The sequence below is a fragment of the Parasteatoda tepidariorum genome, chromosome 9, assembly GCF_043381705.1.
Source record: "Parasteatoda tepidariorum isolate YZ-2023 chromosome 9, CAS_Ptep_4.0, whole genome shotgun sequence".
Classification (NCBI taxonomy): Eukaryota; Metazoa; Arthropoda; class Arachnida; order Araneae; family Theridiidae; genus Parasteatoda; species Parasteatoda tepidariorum.
In genome coordinates this window covers 32,631,390-32,650,948 of record NC_092212.1, presented here as the reverse complement: position 1 = coordinate 32,650,948, position 19,559 = coordinate 32,631,390, and the positions used below count along the sequence as shown (strand labels likewise).

The 19,559-nt window shown below is 27.0% G+C and overlaps 1 protein-coding gene across 2 annotated transcripts in view; it reads right to left on the bottom strand.

Annotated features, from left to right (window-relative positions):
• The window catches only part of LOC107441353 (transmembrane 9 superfamily member 1), a 39,651-nt gene that overhangs the window by 17,660 nt on the left and 2,432 nt on the right, over nucleotides 1-19,559 (bottom strand). For both annotated transcript variants that reach the window (XM_043040593.2, XM_016054578.4), the window contains exons 2-14: nucleotides 18,646-18,735; nucleotides 17,565-17,646; nucleotides 15,771-15,875; nucleotides 15,567-15,685; nucleotides 13,973-14,082; nucleotides 12,974-13,037; nucleotides 11,772-11,843; nucleotides 9,889-10,036; nucleotides 8,727-8,852; nucleotides 7,377-7,469; nucleotides 5,923-6,033; nucleotides 5,680-5,842; nucleotides 3,328-3,519 (exon numbers count right to left, since the gene is read on the bottom strand). In XM_043040593.2, the coding sequence (XP_042896527.1) occupies nucleotides 3,328-3,519; nucleotides 5,680-5,842; nucleotides 5,923-6,033; nucleotides 7,377-7,469; nucleotides 8,727-8,852; nucleotides 9,889-10,036; nucleotides 11,772-11,843; nucleotides 12,974-13,037; nucleotides 13,973-14,082; nucleotides 15,567-15,685; nucleotides 15,771-15,875; nucleotides 17,565-17,646; nucleotides 18,646-18,735 (1,475 nt within the window). The remainder of the gene's footprint in view (nucleotides 1-3,327; nucleotides 3,520-5,679; nucleotides 5,843-5,922; nucleotides 6,034-7,376; nucleotides 7,470-8,726; nucleotides 8,853-9,888; nucleotides 10,037-11,771; nucleotides 11,844-12,973; nucleotides 13,038-13,972; nucleotides 14,083-15,566; nucleotides 15,686-15,770; nucleotides 15,876-17,564; nucleotides 17,647-18,645; nucleotides 18,736-19,559) is intronic.

The window sequence follows — 19,559 nt, the reverse complement described above, 5'->3', positions numbered from 1 at the left end:
AAAGCATCTGACCAAGCATATACCACACAATAACAATGTAAAAGAAAATCAATATTCTGAAAAATAGTGGTTTAAAAAAAGAGAAGTACCAGTCGGTTTTTTTTTCTTTTCTTATCTCACAGTAAAAACAAAGAAATAATTATAAAAATTGTTGGTTTGAAATCAATGGCAATAGAACTAAATACAGCTACAACTACAATAAATACTCACTATAAAGTACACAAAACATTGCTATAAACTGTGTCTGATGATGAAACAAAAAATAGAAGAAGAAAAATAAAACAAAAGAGAAAAAGAACAAAAACAAAAGGTAAATTAATGAGGATATAAAAGCAAATAATGACAAAGTATACAAACAAAACAAAAGAAAGAAAAATGAGAAGAAAAAAAAGATAGAAAGAAAACAATGAAGAAAAGTATACAAAAGAGAAAGTAAGAATGAGAAGAAAATTAAAGGGAGAGGAAAAACAAAACAACTCAGAGAACAATGAAACAAACATATCAGAAAAGAAAAGAAGAATGTGTAAACAAATAAAAGAGACAGAATTGTAAAGTGAAAATATAAAAGAAAAACAAGGAAAAAAATGGAATCAAATATGAAATATCACTAGTGCACCTTGTGAATAAATTTTACAAAAAGCGTCAGATTATAATTACGAGAAATTATTGTGAAAATTTTCGATAACAATTAAAAAAAATTTAATTACGTCATTTTAGTAAAATTTTTAATTTATCATTTTAATTTATTTTTTAATATATAAATGTATATATACACAGTGAAACCTCTGTTAAATGGTCGTTCTTGGGAGTGACAAAATTGTCAGCTTACGAGAGTTGTCCGTTTACGGGAAGGGTAGGCTAATAACAAATTTTAACGCCCTAAATTGCTTTTAGAATAATTGCATTTATATAGAAAAAATTAACTTATCTACAATAATTATTTACAATGATATTCATTTAAACTTTTAAAAAAAAATTTCAATACAAAAATATAGATATTAAAACTCTTGATATATATGTACAGGGTTATTCATAATTCCCTCTGCCAGTAAATGCCATTTTTCTTTACTACAACTGGCTTCAGTGGTACATGTTACTGCAATCTACAGGCAACTGCTTAAATTAAAACTTGAATACTTTCAGAATAATTTCATATGTTCTTTTTTGTCATATTTGTCTTCGCTTTTTTACTATAACGCTTCAAAACCCCGGAGGGAATTGTGAATAACCCTGTATACATAATTCCAGATGTAGCTTCAGAGAAATGATTATGTTCTTCCTATTCACACAGACATTCAAGTTAGTCATATGATACCAAATAGACGCTTTTAGTCCCACGTTACTTCCTCAGATGGTTTGATTATTAGGTTTACACCACCCCAGCACTTGGTAAGAACTGTGGTATAATATCTCCTTCAAATTAAACCTCCCTCTATGCACAGAAAAATAAGAAATCAATGCATACCTATAAAGCATGAAGCTCTATGGAGTTGTCCTATTCACAATTGATCATCTGTCAAATTTAAATAAATGTTTCACTTATATGGATGCCTTGATGACTAGATTTCTGTTTCCCTCCTTTCTTTGTAAAGATAAACGAAGGTGAAAGGAGAATGATTAATTCTTTAGTGGTGAAATAGCTTAATATTTTTAGTTGTGGATAAGATAAAAAAAAAATATTCCTTGAAAATGGAGGAAAGTTTCATGTTTTTTTCCTTAGAATTTAAAGGAAAAAGAGTTTTTTCCATTTCAAATTTAGAAAATTGGTGTTCGGTTCGTAGAGATAAAAAAAAACGTTTCAGGGCATAAATGACAGTCCACGTTCGGTCGCTGGAGTGTCTGTTTACTGGAGAAGGTGCATAATGGATTATTCATAGAAGATTCACTAGGAATTAAAATAATGGTTCATAATGAGAAGCGCCCGTTTCGTAGGAGTGCTCGTAATGGGAGGTTTCACTGTATATGTACACCTTAGATTACTTTGAAAAAAGATAAATGACAAACTAAAAAACACACAATATGCACAACTTAAGTTTAAAAAAACTCAAATCTTATCACAAATATAATTTTGACATTATTTAGAACAGATAATTTCAACAGTTTCCCGTTTTATTTTATTAAGAAAGCACTGAGCAACTTATGATAGTTTGAGATCAATGTATCAAAATTTTTTATAGAATTATATATATAACTTCTTATAGAAGAAATTAATTAGCATAAACTAGGCATTATTCCCTCACCTATATTTAATTAAATTTGTTATCAAGTTTAAGTTTTCCTTAATCAAATAATTTTAAAGAGTCTCAGTAACAAAAACACAGCGAATAAAGCTACTATACATTTTTGTATAAAATTTAGTGAATGATACTTCAATTCCCCATAAAAAAATGCTATAAAATGATTGGAATCGGTTATTTCTAAAATCACATGAATTAATAATTTTGAAACTACTAAACTCCACTTAAGATTTGTTATAGCATTTGTTTAAAATAATAAATAAGGGTATGACACCTGACTTCTTCCCCATAAAAATTTGAAGATGGAAACTGTTAAATGAGTTTCTATAGCATAAAATTACTGAATTCCCAAAAAATTTGAAACAATGTATCCTAGGCTGCATGCATGAACCATGTATAAAACTATCGGATGATTACTACCATCAAATTTCGATTAATTAGTATTAATTATTAAAATAAAAAGACGAATCAGAAATCTAACTCTTTTGATTCCTCAAATCGATTATTTTAAAATCCGTTGTTAGATTAATGGAAAATGGAATGTTCCAAAAATCAGGGATATCAAGAGGAAAAGAAAAAAAACAAGACAAATAAGGACAAAATGTTTTTAATCAGGAAAATCAGGACACCTACAAACCCTGAAGTACATTCAGAGACATAATTTTCAGTGAAAAATCAATACTCTTGCTTTTAAATTGCAAATTTATCTATAGATTGTCAGATAGCTGTGAAGGTTAGGTATTCCTAAAAAATGAGTACTATAGTAACAAACTTCCCTCAAAATTAAAAAAAATGTTTAAGTGAATATCATAGATTATTGATACTGACATTAACTCTCCAATCGTTGAATGTCTGGATAAATTTCTATGGACAGTTCCCCGTTACACACTACAATCCTATTGAGTAACAAGGTAAAAACTGATTTTCTGATGCAAGAAAGCCTGCATCTAAAAGTTCTGAAAATTCTAGAACTAACAATTAAGTTAACATAAATTAATAATTAGTATGATAGATTTATCATAAATTTATAATATTAATGCATAAATTTATAACAGTATGATAGATTAATGATAATCAACAGATTACTTACCCTGCATTAATTACAGACCTCCACCACCATTTATAATCTTCAGCAGAAAGTTGGAAATAGGTAAGAGCAATAGATATACAAGCAGTTACACTCAATAATATGAAGAAAACAATAAATAGCACACCATATAACGTATATTGCTCTCGTCCCCAAACTGTAGCAAATATGTAATACAGCTCCACTGATATTGCACTACAAAAAACAAAATTTAACGATCATTTATCTCTATTTAAGACAATTAAGTCAACAGGGTTATTAAAAAATTGTTTTAGCCAACTTTATTATACAAAGAACACATAAAGAGCTTTAGGAAATATAATGATAAATCCAATTTTTAAATAGTTCAAAGAAAACTTTTTGGGTAAAAAAATAAATAAAATAAAACATCAAAATTTTTATGCTGACAATGTGTTTAGGGCCATTGTGCTGTTATCTAGCGGAAAGTTTGAAAACTTGTAAAGTTCCCACATAGAAATAATACTAAGGAACAGTTTTATGTAAAAATAGTAATAAATGTAAAGGCTTATGTAAAAAATTGGGCTTATCAATATTTTGACCTAAAACCTTCATATGCAATAAAACTTTTTTAAAGTAGAAAGGAAAAAACAATAAAGACATTTTTTTGAAAAATAAATACAATACACATAAGTAAAATAAAGGGGTACATTCAATTTCTTCAATTTTAAAATTCTCTAAAATTATTATAATAAATGGGTTAACAAATTTAATGACAACTTTAGTATAAGAAATAAATACAAGAAGAATTTAAACAATTTATGTTTATTTAATTATATATTTATTTAATTTTATGTTTCTACAAAAATCATGTGATTTCAAAATTGTGTTTTGAATAATTTTTTAATACATAAAAGGATTATAGAAAATAGTGAAAACATAAAACATGTTTGATTTGAATGGCACAAAAGCTAGAATAGACTATATTGTGAACAGTATATGTACAGTGGGCCAACAAAAAACTTGATCTAATGATCGGATTTTCCCATTCTAGAAATCAATCTTAATAGTTCAAGGCGGTGTCCTCAATTATACTAATTAATAAGTGCAGGCAATATTTAAAGTTGCAAAATATGACAGAAAAACGTACTTTCTCTGAATATACATATCTTTTTTTCCACAGATTCAGATTTCTGACCCCCAAAATATAGAAGGTAGGTACCAAAAAGTTTGGTCAGGAGAGCGCTCTAAAGTTTGAACATGTTAATTTTATTTTTTGCATATTTCGCTATAGCTCGAGAATTTCTTAAGTGAATAGAAAACTTTTTATACACAATCATAAAATTCATTGATCCAAAGATAATTCTATGCCCAAAATAACTTTTAGTAAATATATATTATTTTTTATGATTTCGTTTAAGAATGGTAGAAAAAAGTTTAAATTGTAAGGTATACAATTTTTTGTATCCTTTTAAAGAATGTAATTTTATACAACAAAATATAAATTTGAGAGAAATTGTTTTAATAGTTCCTGAGAAATTAAATTTAAAAAAAAGTCAGATACTTAAAATTTAGAACGTGCATCAAGGTATTTGTTTTTTCTTTGAATGTGCACTTTGAGCTATGTCCAACAAAAATAAGATTTTTGATAACATAACCATTTGATATAATTTAAAAATTTTCAACAAGAGCTTAAAAGATGCATAAAATTTACCTTGGTGTATCGAAATTTCTTGGAAGTTAAACATTAAAAGATTAAAGTACATTAATATCATTACCAAAAATACCATTAATATCAAAAATAAGAAAACATTAATACCCTTTAAAAAATTAAATAACACTAAAAAATTATTACTAACTTTAACTATATTTGCTTTATATCTCTTTAATTGCATTTAAATTAAGGAAAAACTATCCAATTCCTACACTTAAACTTAGATTTGCTTGATTAAAGATTTTTCAAAATGCATTTCTGTAATAGGTAGAAAGATAAGAAACTTTTCTATTAACAAGATTCTTTGTTTTACTTATAAAAAATATCGCTTTTACAATCTATTTGTTTATTACAAACTTATAACTATATATGTGGACAATAATTTTTTTCCTTGAGTTTTGCAGATAAATTAGTTTATTGAAATTCAAATCAGAATGAATAATGTTTAACAGAAGCTATGAGTTATTAAAACAATTAGCTATCTTAAAATTTGAATTTAAACAAGTGATTATAAATAAATTATTTTACACAGACAAAATGATTATCAAATAAAAATTTTCATATAAAAATCCCAGCTTAATGCAATAGGGTTTACATTTTTAAACATTGTACCAAATATTAAGTGAAAAAAGATTTTGAGACCTATATTTTAATTTTGAAAGTAACTTAGAAAATATGTTTACCTAAAGGGTAAAAATCCCCCAATCGCACACTGTGCTGGTGCAGAATGATACCATTTCACAGGGGGCACTTCTCGTGGAATGTGTTTTGTACGACATGGTATGTCAAAATTACCAGTCCAGTTTTTTCCTAAAACTCCTCCAAGGACACTTAGAGGGTAACCAACTAAAAGAAGAAAAGTAATAATTTAATTTATTGTCAACAAAAATCTTGCTATTTGACAAAGACAAAAAAATTAAACTTACTGCACAGCCAAACTCCCAGTAGTAAAATAATTGTACTAAAAGGAAGAGCTTGAGTTGAGTTGTATGCCCAAGCTATACTATTCTGAATACTCCAAATTATAAAAAATGGCCCTAAAACAATTATAAAAGCATTGAAATACATATTTATTTAGCGAAAAAAAAATTTATTAAAATTTTTGAGAACAACAGAAGCCTTATTAAATGACTATCACAAGATTGGGAGCATTAATTTTTTATGAGTATAAACATTAAATGACAATTTTTTTTATTAAATAATTAAAATATATATATATATAGCTTGAATTAGTTAAGAATCAAATNTTGGTTGCCAAAATGTCATTCCGTCACACAAGTAAAAAGTTCATAAAATTAAAAATAAAAAAAATACAAAATTCTTTTTTTTTAGTTTATGAATCACATTATACCAATAATAATGATATGCATGAGAAAAAATCATGTTTATTTGAAATTAGATGCATAGAAACTTCAATTAATTGTCATCATGCAAGTCAAAATGTCATTCCGTCACATATGGAATTGCCCATAAACATTAAATGACAATTTTTTTTATTAAATAATTTTAAAAAAAAATATAGCTTGAATTAGTTAAGAATCAAATTATGTGAATGCCTACATAATGAAACAAAAGTAGTAGCTGTCATTTTGCTACTACTTTAAAAATAAAAATTAACTTAATAAAATTAAATAAAAATTTAAATCTGTAAAAGTTGGTTGCAATGTTAATATATAAAAGTAAATCAGTAATTTAGTTTAATTACACTGGACAATCATAAAACACAGAAATCAGCAATAACTAGTATTTAATATTTATGTATATAATCTGAAATTTTGTGTTGATTTAGGAAAATGAATTGACTTAAGACACTTCAAGGTAAATTTTTTGGACAGCATTTATGAAATAACTGAAATTCTTAAGAAGAGTTTAGTTGATAGTACAACAGCTTAGAAAAAGCTAAGTTGATAACTGAGTTAGAATTAGAATAAGAAGAATTAGAATAAGAAGAATTTAATTTAATAATGAAAAAGCTTGGGAAAATTCAGATGATAACTTTGTAGTCAAAGAAAATTTAGTTAATATCTGAGTGGCTTTGAAAAAGTTAGTTAATAACTGAGAACCTCAGGAAGAATTTATTTGATAACTGAACAATTGTCAATCTTAGTTGTACAAGATTGTATTAGCATTGAGGTAAAAAACTGACTAGGTCACTAAACAAGTAAGTCCTCTTGCAAAACTAAGTTTTAAAAAAAAATTAATTATCCAACATTAGTTGATTTTCAATGTTAAAAAGACAAACATCTTGTTTATTTAAAAATGTTTAATGGTAGTAAAATATAAATAGGGGTAACAAAAATAATTTATAAGCATATTTTCTTTAGTAATTTTACTGAATTTCACACAAGTCAGAAATAATTTTGACTAAAACATAACCTACCAGAAAATAAAAATGATGTTAGATTAATGTTCCACACCCACAGTTTACCACCCATTTTCTTATACATGGATGCAGATACATAACCAGCTATACCTATAAAAGAAATGTAAGAACCTGCTATAAAAAATAAGTTTACACAGACTGTTGAAGTTGAAAAAAATTTTTAACAAAAAAATAGATATTTATTTATTACTATTTTTTAAAAAAAAGGTTAAATATTGAAGAAAAAGTAAGTTTTTTTTGCATATCAATCCTTTATGAAGTAGGAACATTATGTGATATAAAATGAAGTGCATAATTAATAGAAACATTTAGTAATTTAATGAATAATCTATAACATTAGCATAAAACATAAACTTTATAACATTTTTAATCATGATATGTTCAATTGCTAGTGTGTAAAAGAAAATAAGGTCAAAAATCACATAAGTGTTTTTAATAATTATAGAATTTAAAATATTTATTAGATAGGATTTAAGTCTAGAAATATAAAATTTTAATTAAAAGTACTACATTAATATTGAATGAATATATATATTAGCCAATTGATCCTGGTCCTACATTAAAAAAATGATAATAATGAGTTTCACAATACAGTAGGGAACCGATTATCCGGAATGATCGGGACCATCGCTATTCCGGATAACTGATTTTTCCGGTTTTCTGAATCGCTACAAAAAGCCGTTTTTTTATTGTTAAACCCAACTAAAAAGAGAAAAATATTTAGAAATAATCTTAAAAAGAAGAAAAAACGATGAAGTAATACACTAATGATTATTTCTAAAATGATGGTAAGGTAAACATCTTTCAAAAAAGAAAGAAAAATCCTAAAATCTTATAAAAAATTTTTTTTAAATAGCGGGAAAATTTATCGAATTTCGTTCCGGTTTTTTGGTTTTCCGGTTTTCTGATTTCCGGATAACGGGTTCTGCACTGTATTTAGTGATAACTATTTTCTGCTTCAAGTGCTACCTTAAATTAAACATTTTGAAACTATTATTAGGCAACATAACTTTAACAATGCATTAGTTTAAAAACTAGAGCAAACATATTTTGAAATTCTTTATGCCGTATTAATACATACATATGATTCAGCTAAAATTAAAAGACAAAAGTTAAATTTGATAAAAACAAAATTAAACTTTTGTAATAATTGTTGTCAATTAGGAAAAATTACGACATAATAAATATTTAAAAGTTAAGATAAACTTAAAAAAATGATGGGTTTGAAAGTAAAAAATAATAATAATAAAAAATTTATAAAATTGCAGAAAATAAGTCCAGGCATTGTTTTTTATGTTGTGAAATGAAGGAAATATAGATTTTGAATTCAAAGCAATATATACTTACAAGATGTTAAAGCATAAAGAAGAAATGCAATAGTGTTCATTGCACCATGTTTGTGCACATTAAATAAATCAAGCAATGCCATTATTACAATTCCCAATGCAATAGATAAGAACTGACTGCCGACTCCTATGCAAAAGAAAATATTATAGAAAAACTTAATTACTAAAAAAAATCATGGTAATATTCTTAATCAGATAGTTACACAATTGCATAATGGTTTAGTGTCAATAAATTCGACAATTAATGCATTTTTTGTATAGTAACCTATATGCTCCAATAAGATAAAGATTTTTTTTTTCTTAAGGTAATATGAGAGCTTATAATAATAAGGTCGAGTAATGATGAAATAATGGTCAGCTTGAGTACTTATCGAATAATAGTGAGTTTGAATGGTTAAATAATCATGGATAAGAATATTTTTTCGCTATTCTCTTGTCTAATTTATTCAAAGTTTTGACCTAGCTTCTATGCCATATTCTCCTCGATTACTAGAGAGCTCGATTGGCAGTTTAGTTGCAGCACTTATTCTGCAAGGTTTTGCCTGTTTCTTCGTGTTTCAGGTTCCAGTGAGTTACTGCCTTCTTAGACAAGGACAGACTGTTGGAAGGGCTGACTGCATTTTAAGGATCTTTTTACCTATGTCTCTGGATCTTTTGCCCTAACTCTCCCAGTTAATGGTTTCATTTGGTGGTATGTCATAATTATTTTTTAATTCTCGGGCAAATCCAAACTAAAGTTATTTTAAGAATAATACTGGTAATTATTTGAAGTATATACTAAACTACTGTATAACTAGGTAATGTTGTTAACATGCCAATAAAAGTAATTTGTCTTTTTTTAATGAGTCTATCTTACTCAGAGATGCTATATTTTTAGAAAGGGCTAACAAATGTGAAGTTTTTGAATTACCTTTTTAGCTCATCTAATATTTTCTGAAAAAAGTTTAGTTAAAAACCAAACACCCACACTGAAACATAAGTTTTATTAATTAAGTGTAAATTTAGAGTCTCAATATCTTAAGAATATTTTATTCACACATAAAATGAAACCTAAACTTTAATCTTGTCAGAATGTTCACCTGTTTCTCAAAATATTTCCTTTCTCAATTTAAATAATGTAACCACTTTCTAAACTGTTACAAAAATGTCAATTTGTTACAAACCTAATATAGCACAGAAAAGACTTCTACAGGGTGGGAAACGGAAAACATCTCCACGAATGATTTTCCATCCATATTCATCACATTCTAAACTATCCACATCGTCAACATCAACATTATAACGAGCAAAATCATTTCTCAAAACTCTTGCCTAAAATATAAAAGTACAATTGAAACAAACTATAACCCTTATCAGGCTTTGAATATATTCAAGTTTAGAAACATGCATATATTGAAACATATATATACACACATGTATATACAGTGAAACCTCCTGTTATGGACACTCCTACGAAACGGACGCCTCTCAATACACATACATATTTCTAATTCCCCATGAATCTTCTATGAATAAACCCTTATATTCATTTTCCACAAAGGGGACACTCCCGTAATCGGACACGGACAGTCATCTTTGCCCTGAAACGTTATTTTCTATCTCTTTAAATCAAACTCTATTATTTCTAAATTTGAAAAAAATATCTGCTTTCAATTGCAAGAAAAAAGTATGCAACTTCTCACTATTTTTAAAGCATGTAAATTTTCTTCCTTATCAATAACTAAAAATCTTGTTAAGCTTAATCTATTTCACTACTAAGGAATCAATCTAAATCTTATTAAAATATCTATTAAAGCCAGTGCTCAGAAAGTCCTGGAAGAATGCCATCCCAAATTTGTGTAACGGAACAGGGCGTAGAGCAGTGGATGCCTAGCTACCAGACATGACTGCTTAAGAAACCTCTTTATAGACTCAAAATTGCTTCTTCCCCGATATGCACTCTGTGCAGCACTGGAGAGGTCATGGAATCTGCACATCTACTCTACTGTCCTGCTCCAGGCAAGACTTTTCTCGCCAAACATTATTTGGGGGCTAGAGATATGCCAGATTAATGAACTCTGTTTCAGCATTTTTTGCCGTACTCTGAGTTCTTTCTTTTATTGTTTTCTGCTGTAACTGTTTATAATCTTCCATTAGAAATAAAAAAAATCTTTCTCCAGGCACATTGCCTTAGCTTTGTAAAGAAAGAAAAGAAAATGATACTGCTCATTTGGACGGCGGTATCTTTTGATCTTCTCATCTGAACGACACAAGTTAAGAGACTCCACAAGCTGAAATGACGTCTTAAATTATCTCAATGCTTCTTCCCCACTGAAAATGTCTTTCAGTTTCTTATAAATTTGAAGACTGTATTAACACAGCTAGGGTAAAAAAGTGAACAGAAATTTATTCTTTTAGGGATTCATACGAATGAAACATTTATTCAGACACTTGATAGTTGATTAGTTGAAAATATATTAACTCCATAGGTCCTCATACCTTACAGGTAAGCATTGATTTCTTTTGTTTTCTGTGAATCGCAGAAGGTTTACTATCTAGGAGGTATTAACCACGTTTCATATCAAGTTAGGGGTAGGTGTTAAGGGATGTAAACATAATAATTGAAACCAACTGAGGACTAAAAGATCCTATTCAGTATCATATGCCTAACTTAATATCTGTGTTAGTAGGAAAATTATATTCAATAATCTGTAGCTCTATCCAGAAATACATATTTATATCAATCTTTTTCATATATTATTTTTATATAGAAAAAAATATTTTTAAAGCATAAATAAATATCTTTTTAGATAGTTATTATAGATTACTTAATTTATTTCTATATGATTGAAAATGTGAAACAATCTAAGAACAATTTACGGTGTTAAACTTTGTTATTAGGGTACCCTTCCCGTTAAACGGACAATTTTTTTGATCCCAAGAGTGTCCACTTAACTGATGTTTCACTGTATATATATATTGCACTTCAAAATATCACAGCAAATTTTGAAACTCCTTTTCATGACATAAAAAACTGTCCAAATTAATAAGAATGTAAGCAACTTACTAATATTACTATAACAAATCCAGTCAACAACATAACCAGAACGGCAGAGTTAATAACAGAGAGCCAATGAATCTACAAAAATATAATAATTAATTAAACTTTGGGTTCATTAGTTAACATAATTATGCTCATTTTAAAGGTAAATATCAATGCAATCAAAACATTTTAGAACAGCTAAATTATATTGTATTAATTTTAAATGTATTACTTAATGTTCCACAAATTGCATACATCTGCACTGTATCAAATCCATATTAAAAAACTTAACTGTATGCTTAACTACAGGTATGAAAAGAATGTGTTTCTATTTGGTTTTGTAAAAGCAAAATTAAAAATTATTTATTGATGCTAAAACAACAAAATGCAGATCTTTCAAACTCATGATAAATAAAAGTTATCTTATTTGATTAAAAACTTCATTCACTTCAAAATAAAACAAATTGGAAATTGTAGTGTATATATTAAGGTGCTCAAAAATAGACATCCATTTTGATATATGTGAATGAGATGAATGAAATGAATTTTCAAAGCAAATAAAGGTTTTCATCAAATAATATTTGACCGTTTCAGTTTCTAGGGATTATTTTTTATAATTTTTTAAATAAATTTTTACAATCCAAAAAAAAATTTATTGAAAAATATAATAGGTGTGAGAAGTTCTACCATTTAAAAAAATGCTTTATTGTTTAATTTTTTCTTAAAAGGAAAATAAGTCTGGTTGTTAATATGATCCAAAAAATGGCAATAGTTAAATATTTATGAATGTTGTTGTATTTTGATACTAAACTGATTTTAAATATTCATAAATGCAGGTAAAAAAAAAATTGTGTTTAGTTCTTTAATTGCATTTACATGAAGTTAAAAAAATATAAAATCCTCCTAGAAAGTTAGATCTTTAAACATTTCTTCTACTGGTAAATCTTAAAGATGTTTTAAGACAGTAGTTATGGAAAAATTTATTTTTTAAATTAAATAGCTAATAAAATGTTAGGAAAATAAAAATTAGAGAAACTGGAAATTTTATGGCAACAGCTTCATGGGACATAAAATTCCTAACATTTAGCTGGCAAAGTGAAAAAACATTTTAATTAAAAAAAAAAAAATAAATAAAAATAAACACATTCATTCATTCTTTCAAACACTAATTTTTATGGCTTTCATCCATAATTCAGTGAAATTGTATAATTATGTAGATTATTTACCTCTAAAGTTTTCGGGAAAAAAGATGAGTTCAATGATTTTTGCATTCGTTCACTATAAGTTTCTCTAAAAAGGAGATAAATAAATGTCAAAATGTATACTAAGTCGATTATAAATGTACCAAAAAAATCATCTTCTCACATTTGCCTCAAAATTGGTGTACAATTTTAATAGTTCAGGAGAAATTTTGTTTTCATTAAACTTCATGCGGGAAAATTTTTCAGAACAAATAAGTTTTCGGTAGCAACTTTTTTAATAAAATTTTTTGACTTCAGTTGATTATAATCAGAGATGCAAAACCTGTTTTAACAGCAGGTCACAAAACCTAAAATACCCTATATGTAAGGTAAAACTGTAATAGTAAAACTTCAAGGTAAATTTATATTCTAATTGAGTTGTTGTAGTTAATTTACGTCGCACTAGAGCTGCACGATGGGCTACTGGCGACGGTCTGGGAAGCACCCCTGAGGATGAGCCGAAGACATGCGATCACAATTTTATATTCTAATTGAGAAAAACATGTATATACATAGTTTCTATTATTATTCTAAACATAAATATTTTCTAATAAATTTTCTATTAGTTCATTTTAAGTATCAATTCAAGTCATAAACTTTAGGAGCTATTTTCATTCCATAATCCATAGGATGTGCATCCTTGATTATAATGTGCTATTATTACCACTGTAAGACATTAAATATTAAAAAAAAATCTTAATGAAAGGAATCAGGCAAAATATAACAAGATGAACAAAGATTTTGTGACTAGCATACAGGTCAGCATTAGAATCAAAGGAGGTCACTTTAAAATTTTATATAAATAGGTAATTGAGCATAATGTTTTCACAATTATTTGAAAGTTGAGCTGTTTTATAATAATCAGGATTTAAAACTATGGTGCATTTGTGTCCAAGTTATTTCTTATCATCCTTAGATTTTAATCTACTTTTACAGGACTCAAATCAATATTTACATTTAATACTTTGAAAATATTAAACTTACTTAGTTTCAACCCAATTAACAGAATAAGTATGAGTGACAGAGATGGGAGCTGTTACATCATTCAAACTAAATGGTGGACTCCCAACATTAGATACATTTGCAGAAATGATCTTAAAATAAAAATATTCAAATAAATCATAATCATGAAAATTAAAACACTTATTTTATAAACATATCTGAAATTTTTTTAATAATAATTTATGAGTTATTTCTTTCAATAAGATTGGAAGTTGTAAGATATACAACAAAACAAAAAATGTTGCACACAAGCTTAAAGCAGTATTTATTAATGCCTTTCAAGCATAATGTTATACAATATCACAATTCAAATTTATTAAATTTGAGATTTAGTCACTAACTATAAAAAAGAATGAATGTATCATATAAAGAGGCCCAAGCCAGAATGCAGCTATATGTTGCACAAACTCAAAGCAAGAAATTTGCAAGAATACATATAGAAGGTAGTAATAGTAATACTTTATTTACGTCAGTAGCATCCCTGGGGATGATCCAAAGATATGCCATCACAATTTTGATCCTCTACAGAGGAGATAGCTCTCCTCCTTTGGCAATCCAACCACCTACGTGTGAAGTCAAGCATTTAACGGTAGAACAGTTTAATGAGGACCAATACTTCACACCCTCAGCCCCTTCACAGACCGATCAAAGTGGTCACCTACAAATGATGTCAAACAACAAGAAAGAAAAAAAGTTGAAACATCATCATGGTTCCTTGAGATTCTGGAGCCTGTATAAATCTAACAAAGATAAACCCTCAGCACAATTCATTAAATCAATCAAAAACAGAATTAGCAAAAATATTTCATTAAAGAAAAGGTTAATAAGAAATGCATTTGACTGAAAGAGGGTTTTTTTAATTGTCAGAATACTGAACAGATAGGGGATAAAGATTTTTTTCACAATATTAAAAAATTAAGATTTCAAAGTTAGGCTTAATGAGGACAGGCTGAATAGCAAACACATTAGAGTGGTGATTATCTGGACCAAATGTGTCCAAAGCCGATCCGGATTGCTAAAAATCCAGATAATTAGACAACGTTTAAAAAAACGGTTATGAAAATATTATAGAGTAACTTCTCTTCACATGTTTCGTAGGCTTAGGATTGGCAATAGTAGTAGAGCCTATGATAGAGCCTTAAAATGATTTAACTTAAATACTTAAAAGATTTAACTTTTGTAACAATTTATTTTTTACAAAATTACATATCAAAATCAGTTTCAAAACTGAGAGAGAGAGAGAACACTTAAAAGCATGTTTCACCTCTTTTTTTCTTATTCTTGGAAAAAAGAAGAAATGAGTTTCCTTACTATAAACTACTGGGCAGTTGTCCCCCACTTATAAACTAAAGAACAAATGAGAGGTTTTTTTCAATGTTATCAAATAAATAAAAGGAAACCATGTTTTTACCCTCTTTAGATAGTATGAAAATAAAGAAGCATTTTCGCAAAAAAAATTGCTTTTTTTGGGGAGGGGGGAGATGGATAACAATCTGGATAATTGGAAAACCTGGTAAATCGGCGTTTGGATAATCGACGCTCTACTGTACCTAATAATATTAAAGATTATAATTACCTTGTTATTATTATACATTATATTAAAAGTTAAGTGTGTCCAAAGATATATCTTATGAGAATGAGGCAAAAATCCTTTCTCTTCCAAGTGACCAATGAAACCATGAAGAGGAAGATCGTCTAAAACATTGAAAAACATTTATGAAAAATAACAGTTATATTGTTAAAGAAAACATTCTAAAAAAAAGTTTATAGAACTACTTACCAATTATAAATTCAAAATAATAAAGATCTTCTATAGCGTCTTTAAGCTGATTTAAATCTTTATCACTAAGGGTTAGTGAACATAGCTTCTCATTTTTCAAAGGAACTAAAAAGTAAAATATTTTTAGATAAGAAAAATATACTCAATTTTAAGACTTCTTAGTTATTTCATAGCAAATTGTTAATAAATATTAAAAGTCTTCTAATGCTCTTATAAGTTAACAATGATCTACATGGTGTCTTTTATACAATAGGACCCTGATATATCATTTCCCATAGGACCATTCATTGTGAATGATAGATACGAGAAAACGATGAACGTGGGCAAAAATAAAAAAACAAATAATGACTTGAAAACGTATGAAAAGTAATAAAAAAGCAATATACTTGGAAATTAATAATTAAAAAAAATTTTTAATAAAGAAAAAGTATGTATTTAATGCAGAAATATTTACTATGCAAATGTAAGCTGAAGAAACACATTTATGCAAAATATTTGGAAATTTTAGTTTGAACACTCTCTTTTCTTTGTATCGCAAACATTTTTAAAGAATTGCTGTACATTTTTTAAAAGTTCTCGTGATTACAGAAAGTCCCTTATTCTTCCAAAGGTTTTTAGGCTATCCAGAAATCTTGCATTTGTTGTGGTTCCGTTTTGCCATCCTCATCGACGTCACCTAACACTTTTTCAGCTTTTCTAACCACTTCTTGAATAGTCAACACTTCAAGTTTCAACGTCTTCATCAAATAATGCATAATCATTTAAAGCCCTATTGAGTGCATCATTGGCATCAGAATTATCATTTTTCTTCACAAAACAAAATAACATGATGGTAGAATTTCCGAACTACAGACACGGGAACAAATTTGAAAATTTATCTGAACTTCAATTATTGGCATTATAAGAATAATATAATTGACAAGACTGCTAAGACAGGACAATGCATATGGGAAAACGAAAGATGGGGGAATGATGATCAAGATTTGACTGTATATGAGTTGTCATAAACTAGAACAAAAGTCTAACTAAACAGTACAAAGATGTACGTTTATACTTTGCAATGAACCAAAATAATAACTGAAATTATATCTAATAGAATGAAAGATGAGATCATGTGAATCTATTGATTTACCCAATAGATTCACATAATGTGCTAATACTAATATCTATCTAAATAATATCTGGTTTAATTTTCAAATGCAATGTGAAATCATTTTACAATAAGATTAAATAAAAACAACAATAAATAAAAAAGGAGAATTTTGATGAAATTTTAAGGTAATAAAAGATTTAAGATAAATTATATTGAAAAAAGGGGAAAATAAATACTAAACCTAAAATGTGATATTAAACTTATAATTTTTTTTTACAAAAATAAATGACTAACTCTATCTAAAGAATAAAATTTTAATACACAAATTAAAAAGGAAAGTTTTAATTAATTTTTTGAGAACATGCAATGATCCTATCTTTACTTTAGAACATAATAACTAATGAATTTTTTACAATTACAAAGAGTATTGAGTATTATGGAATATATTGTTGCTATTATTGTGAAAAAAATATAGCTTATTATATTAATGATGATTTATACAGGATTACTTACAACTTTTAAATTTAGAAACTCATAAAAACATTTTGTTATTTATAAACCCATTAATGTTTTACATAACCTTATATATTGAAATGCTAATTTAATAAATGCAATTTTATTCAAATAATAAATAATTACCAAGTAACTACTAAATCTCCATTTATTTTTTTAACGGTGAACACTAAAGAATAATAAGATACCTTTAAAAGAAATGTTATACATTGATATAGCCATCCTATCACCTTCCAAAACTTCACCTAAAGTTAAACTTTTGTGCTCAATCTAAATAAGAGAATAGAAAAAAAATATGGATATTAGAAATCTTTCAATAAATAACATATAATATGCAAATTGTTGAGGAAAAAAGAAAACATATAGAGAGTTAAAAAATTTTAAACTTAAGAAATTTTTTGATATTATTAGATTAACTTATACAAAAGTCTTCTTATTTTTTGCTCAACAATAACCTTTATTATAAAATTTGGTGTACCTCAAATTGAAAAACACATTTATAATGATTAAAATAAAGAATGGTGTAAAAAAAAAATATTTGTACTAAAAATTTCATTTTAATTAAGCAGGTGCACAACAGAAATGAAGCTTTTATCAATAATGGAAGTTTTCTTGGATTAAGTTTTATTCATTAACGGAAAAATTTTTTATTACACAATGTAAACATGGTAAATGGTATAAAACATAAAATACAATTTCATTACAATAAAATAATTATGCATTTAATGAGGGAGTCCCTTAAATTGCACTTTAACCCATGCACTAAAATGCCACCAATTATAATTTAAATGAGCATAAATGCTCAGCAAAATGTATAATGATAAACATTCATAGAATTTTAAATTTTATCTATCCCCTTCTAATAGTTTTTAAACAATTATTTAGTGACACATTAACAAATTTAAATATATTGTTTCAAACCGTATGTTCTAATTAGAACTTGATTTTTTATCATTTATCAGAAAAGCAACTATTTGGCAATGAAATTTATCCAATTTGTTCTAATGAAACAAGTCTGACTAAGTGTTGCTTTTAACATTAATTATTATTAAGAAAAAAGAAACCCATGTGCTAAAATGAACCCAATCATGCCACAAGAAACACAATCATGCCACATATCCAAACATTTCTCTCAAACAAAGCTAGAGAATAATATCCTCCACATACAATAGCAGGCAAGAAAAAATATATTATACATAGACAATGAAAACATTTTATAATAACAGTTTGCAAAAAGAAAGATTTTATATCATTGCAAAATCAGCATACTTTTTCAGGTCTGCATACAGGTAACTGATAATAATGATAAGTTTCATGAGGATTAAAATAAGGTCCAACTTTATTTACATACAAGATGACCTAAAAGGAAAAAAAAGAGAACATTTTAAAAGGACAAAATAGATTATAAGGGGTTTAAAATAAACAATTAATTAAAAAAGAAAATACTCACCTGACAAGAAACGAAAAAATTAAAGTCAAATATCGAAAATAATATAATTTATGCTTCATTTCTTATATATAGCTTTTACACTTAAAAAACGAAAACTGTTAAATTGAAATTTCTTCATATAAATGAAACAAAATACATAAAATAAATATTTAAATTTAAAAAAAAAACTAAAGAATTAATGAAAAGAAAAAACAGACAAAAGGTGAATTAGCATAGCTACTGCAATAATAGTACCAAACTGGGAATCATACTTAAAATTATACCAAACAAGGATCTAAATTTAACAAACATAAAAACAATACATTAAAGTTTGAAAAGATTCACCACGTGCATACTGCTAAAGACAAGACAGTTTATGTTAGAAAGACTAAGAAAACTTACCTCGCAAAATGTAACACCACTTTAAAAAATGGTAGTATAAACCCTGATTTTGCTACTTTTTTTTAAAGTAATTAGCCAATTTTGCAACTGATTTTTAAAAAAAGAAAGCAAGCCCTACTTCCAAGTTAAGTAATTAACAACTAATAAATGTTTAACTTCAAGATTAAAATTTATTTTAGCCTCTTTGAAAACAGATCAGTTAGATACCAGCATAGTTTTGGTGGTACTCTTTTTTGTACCGACTTAATAAAATTTCTTTTCTCAAAATTACATTTAAATTTTAAAAATGCAGAATATAAACAAGTGGTAAAAATACAGAGAAAAGTTAGTTATATGAAGTATATATATATAT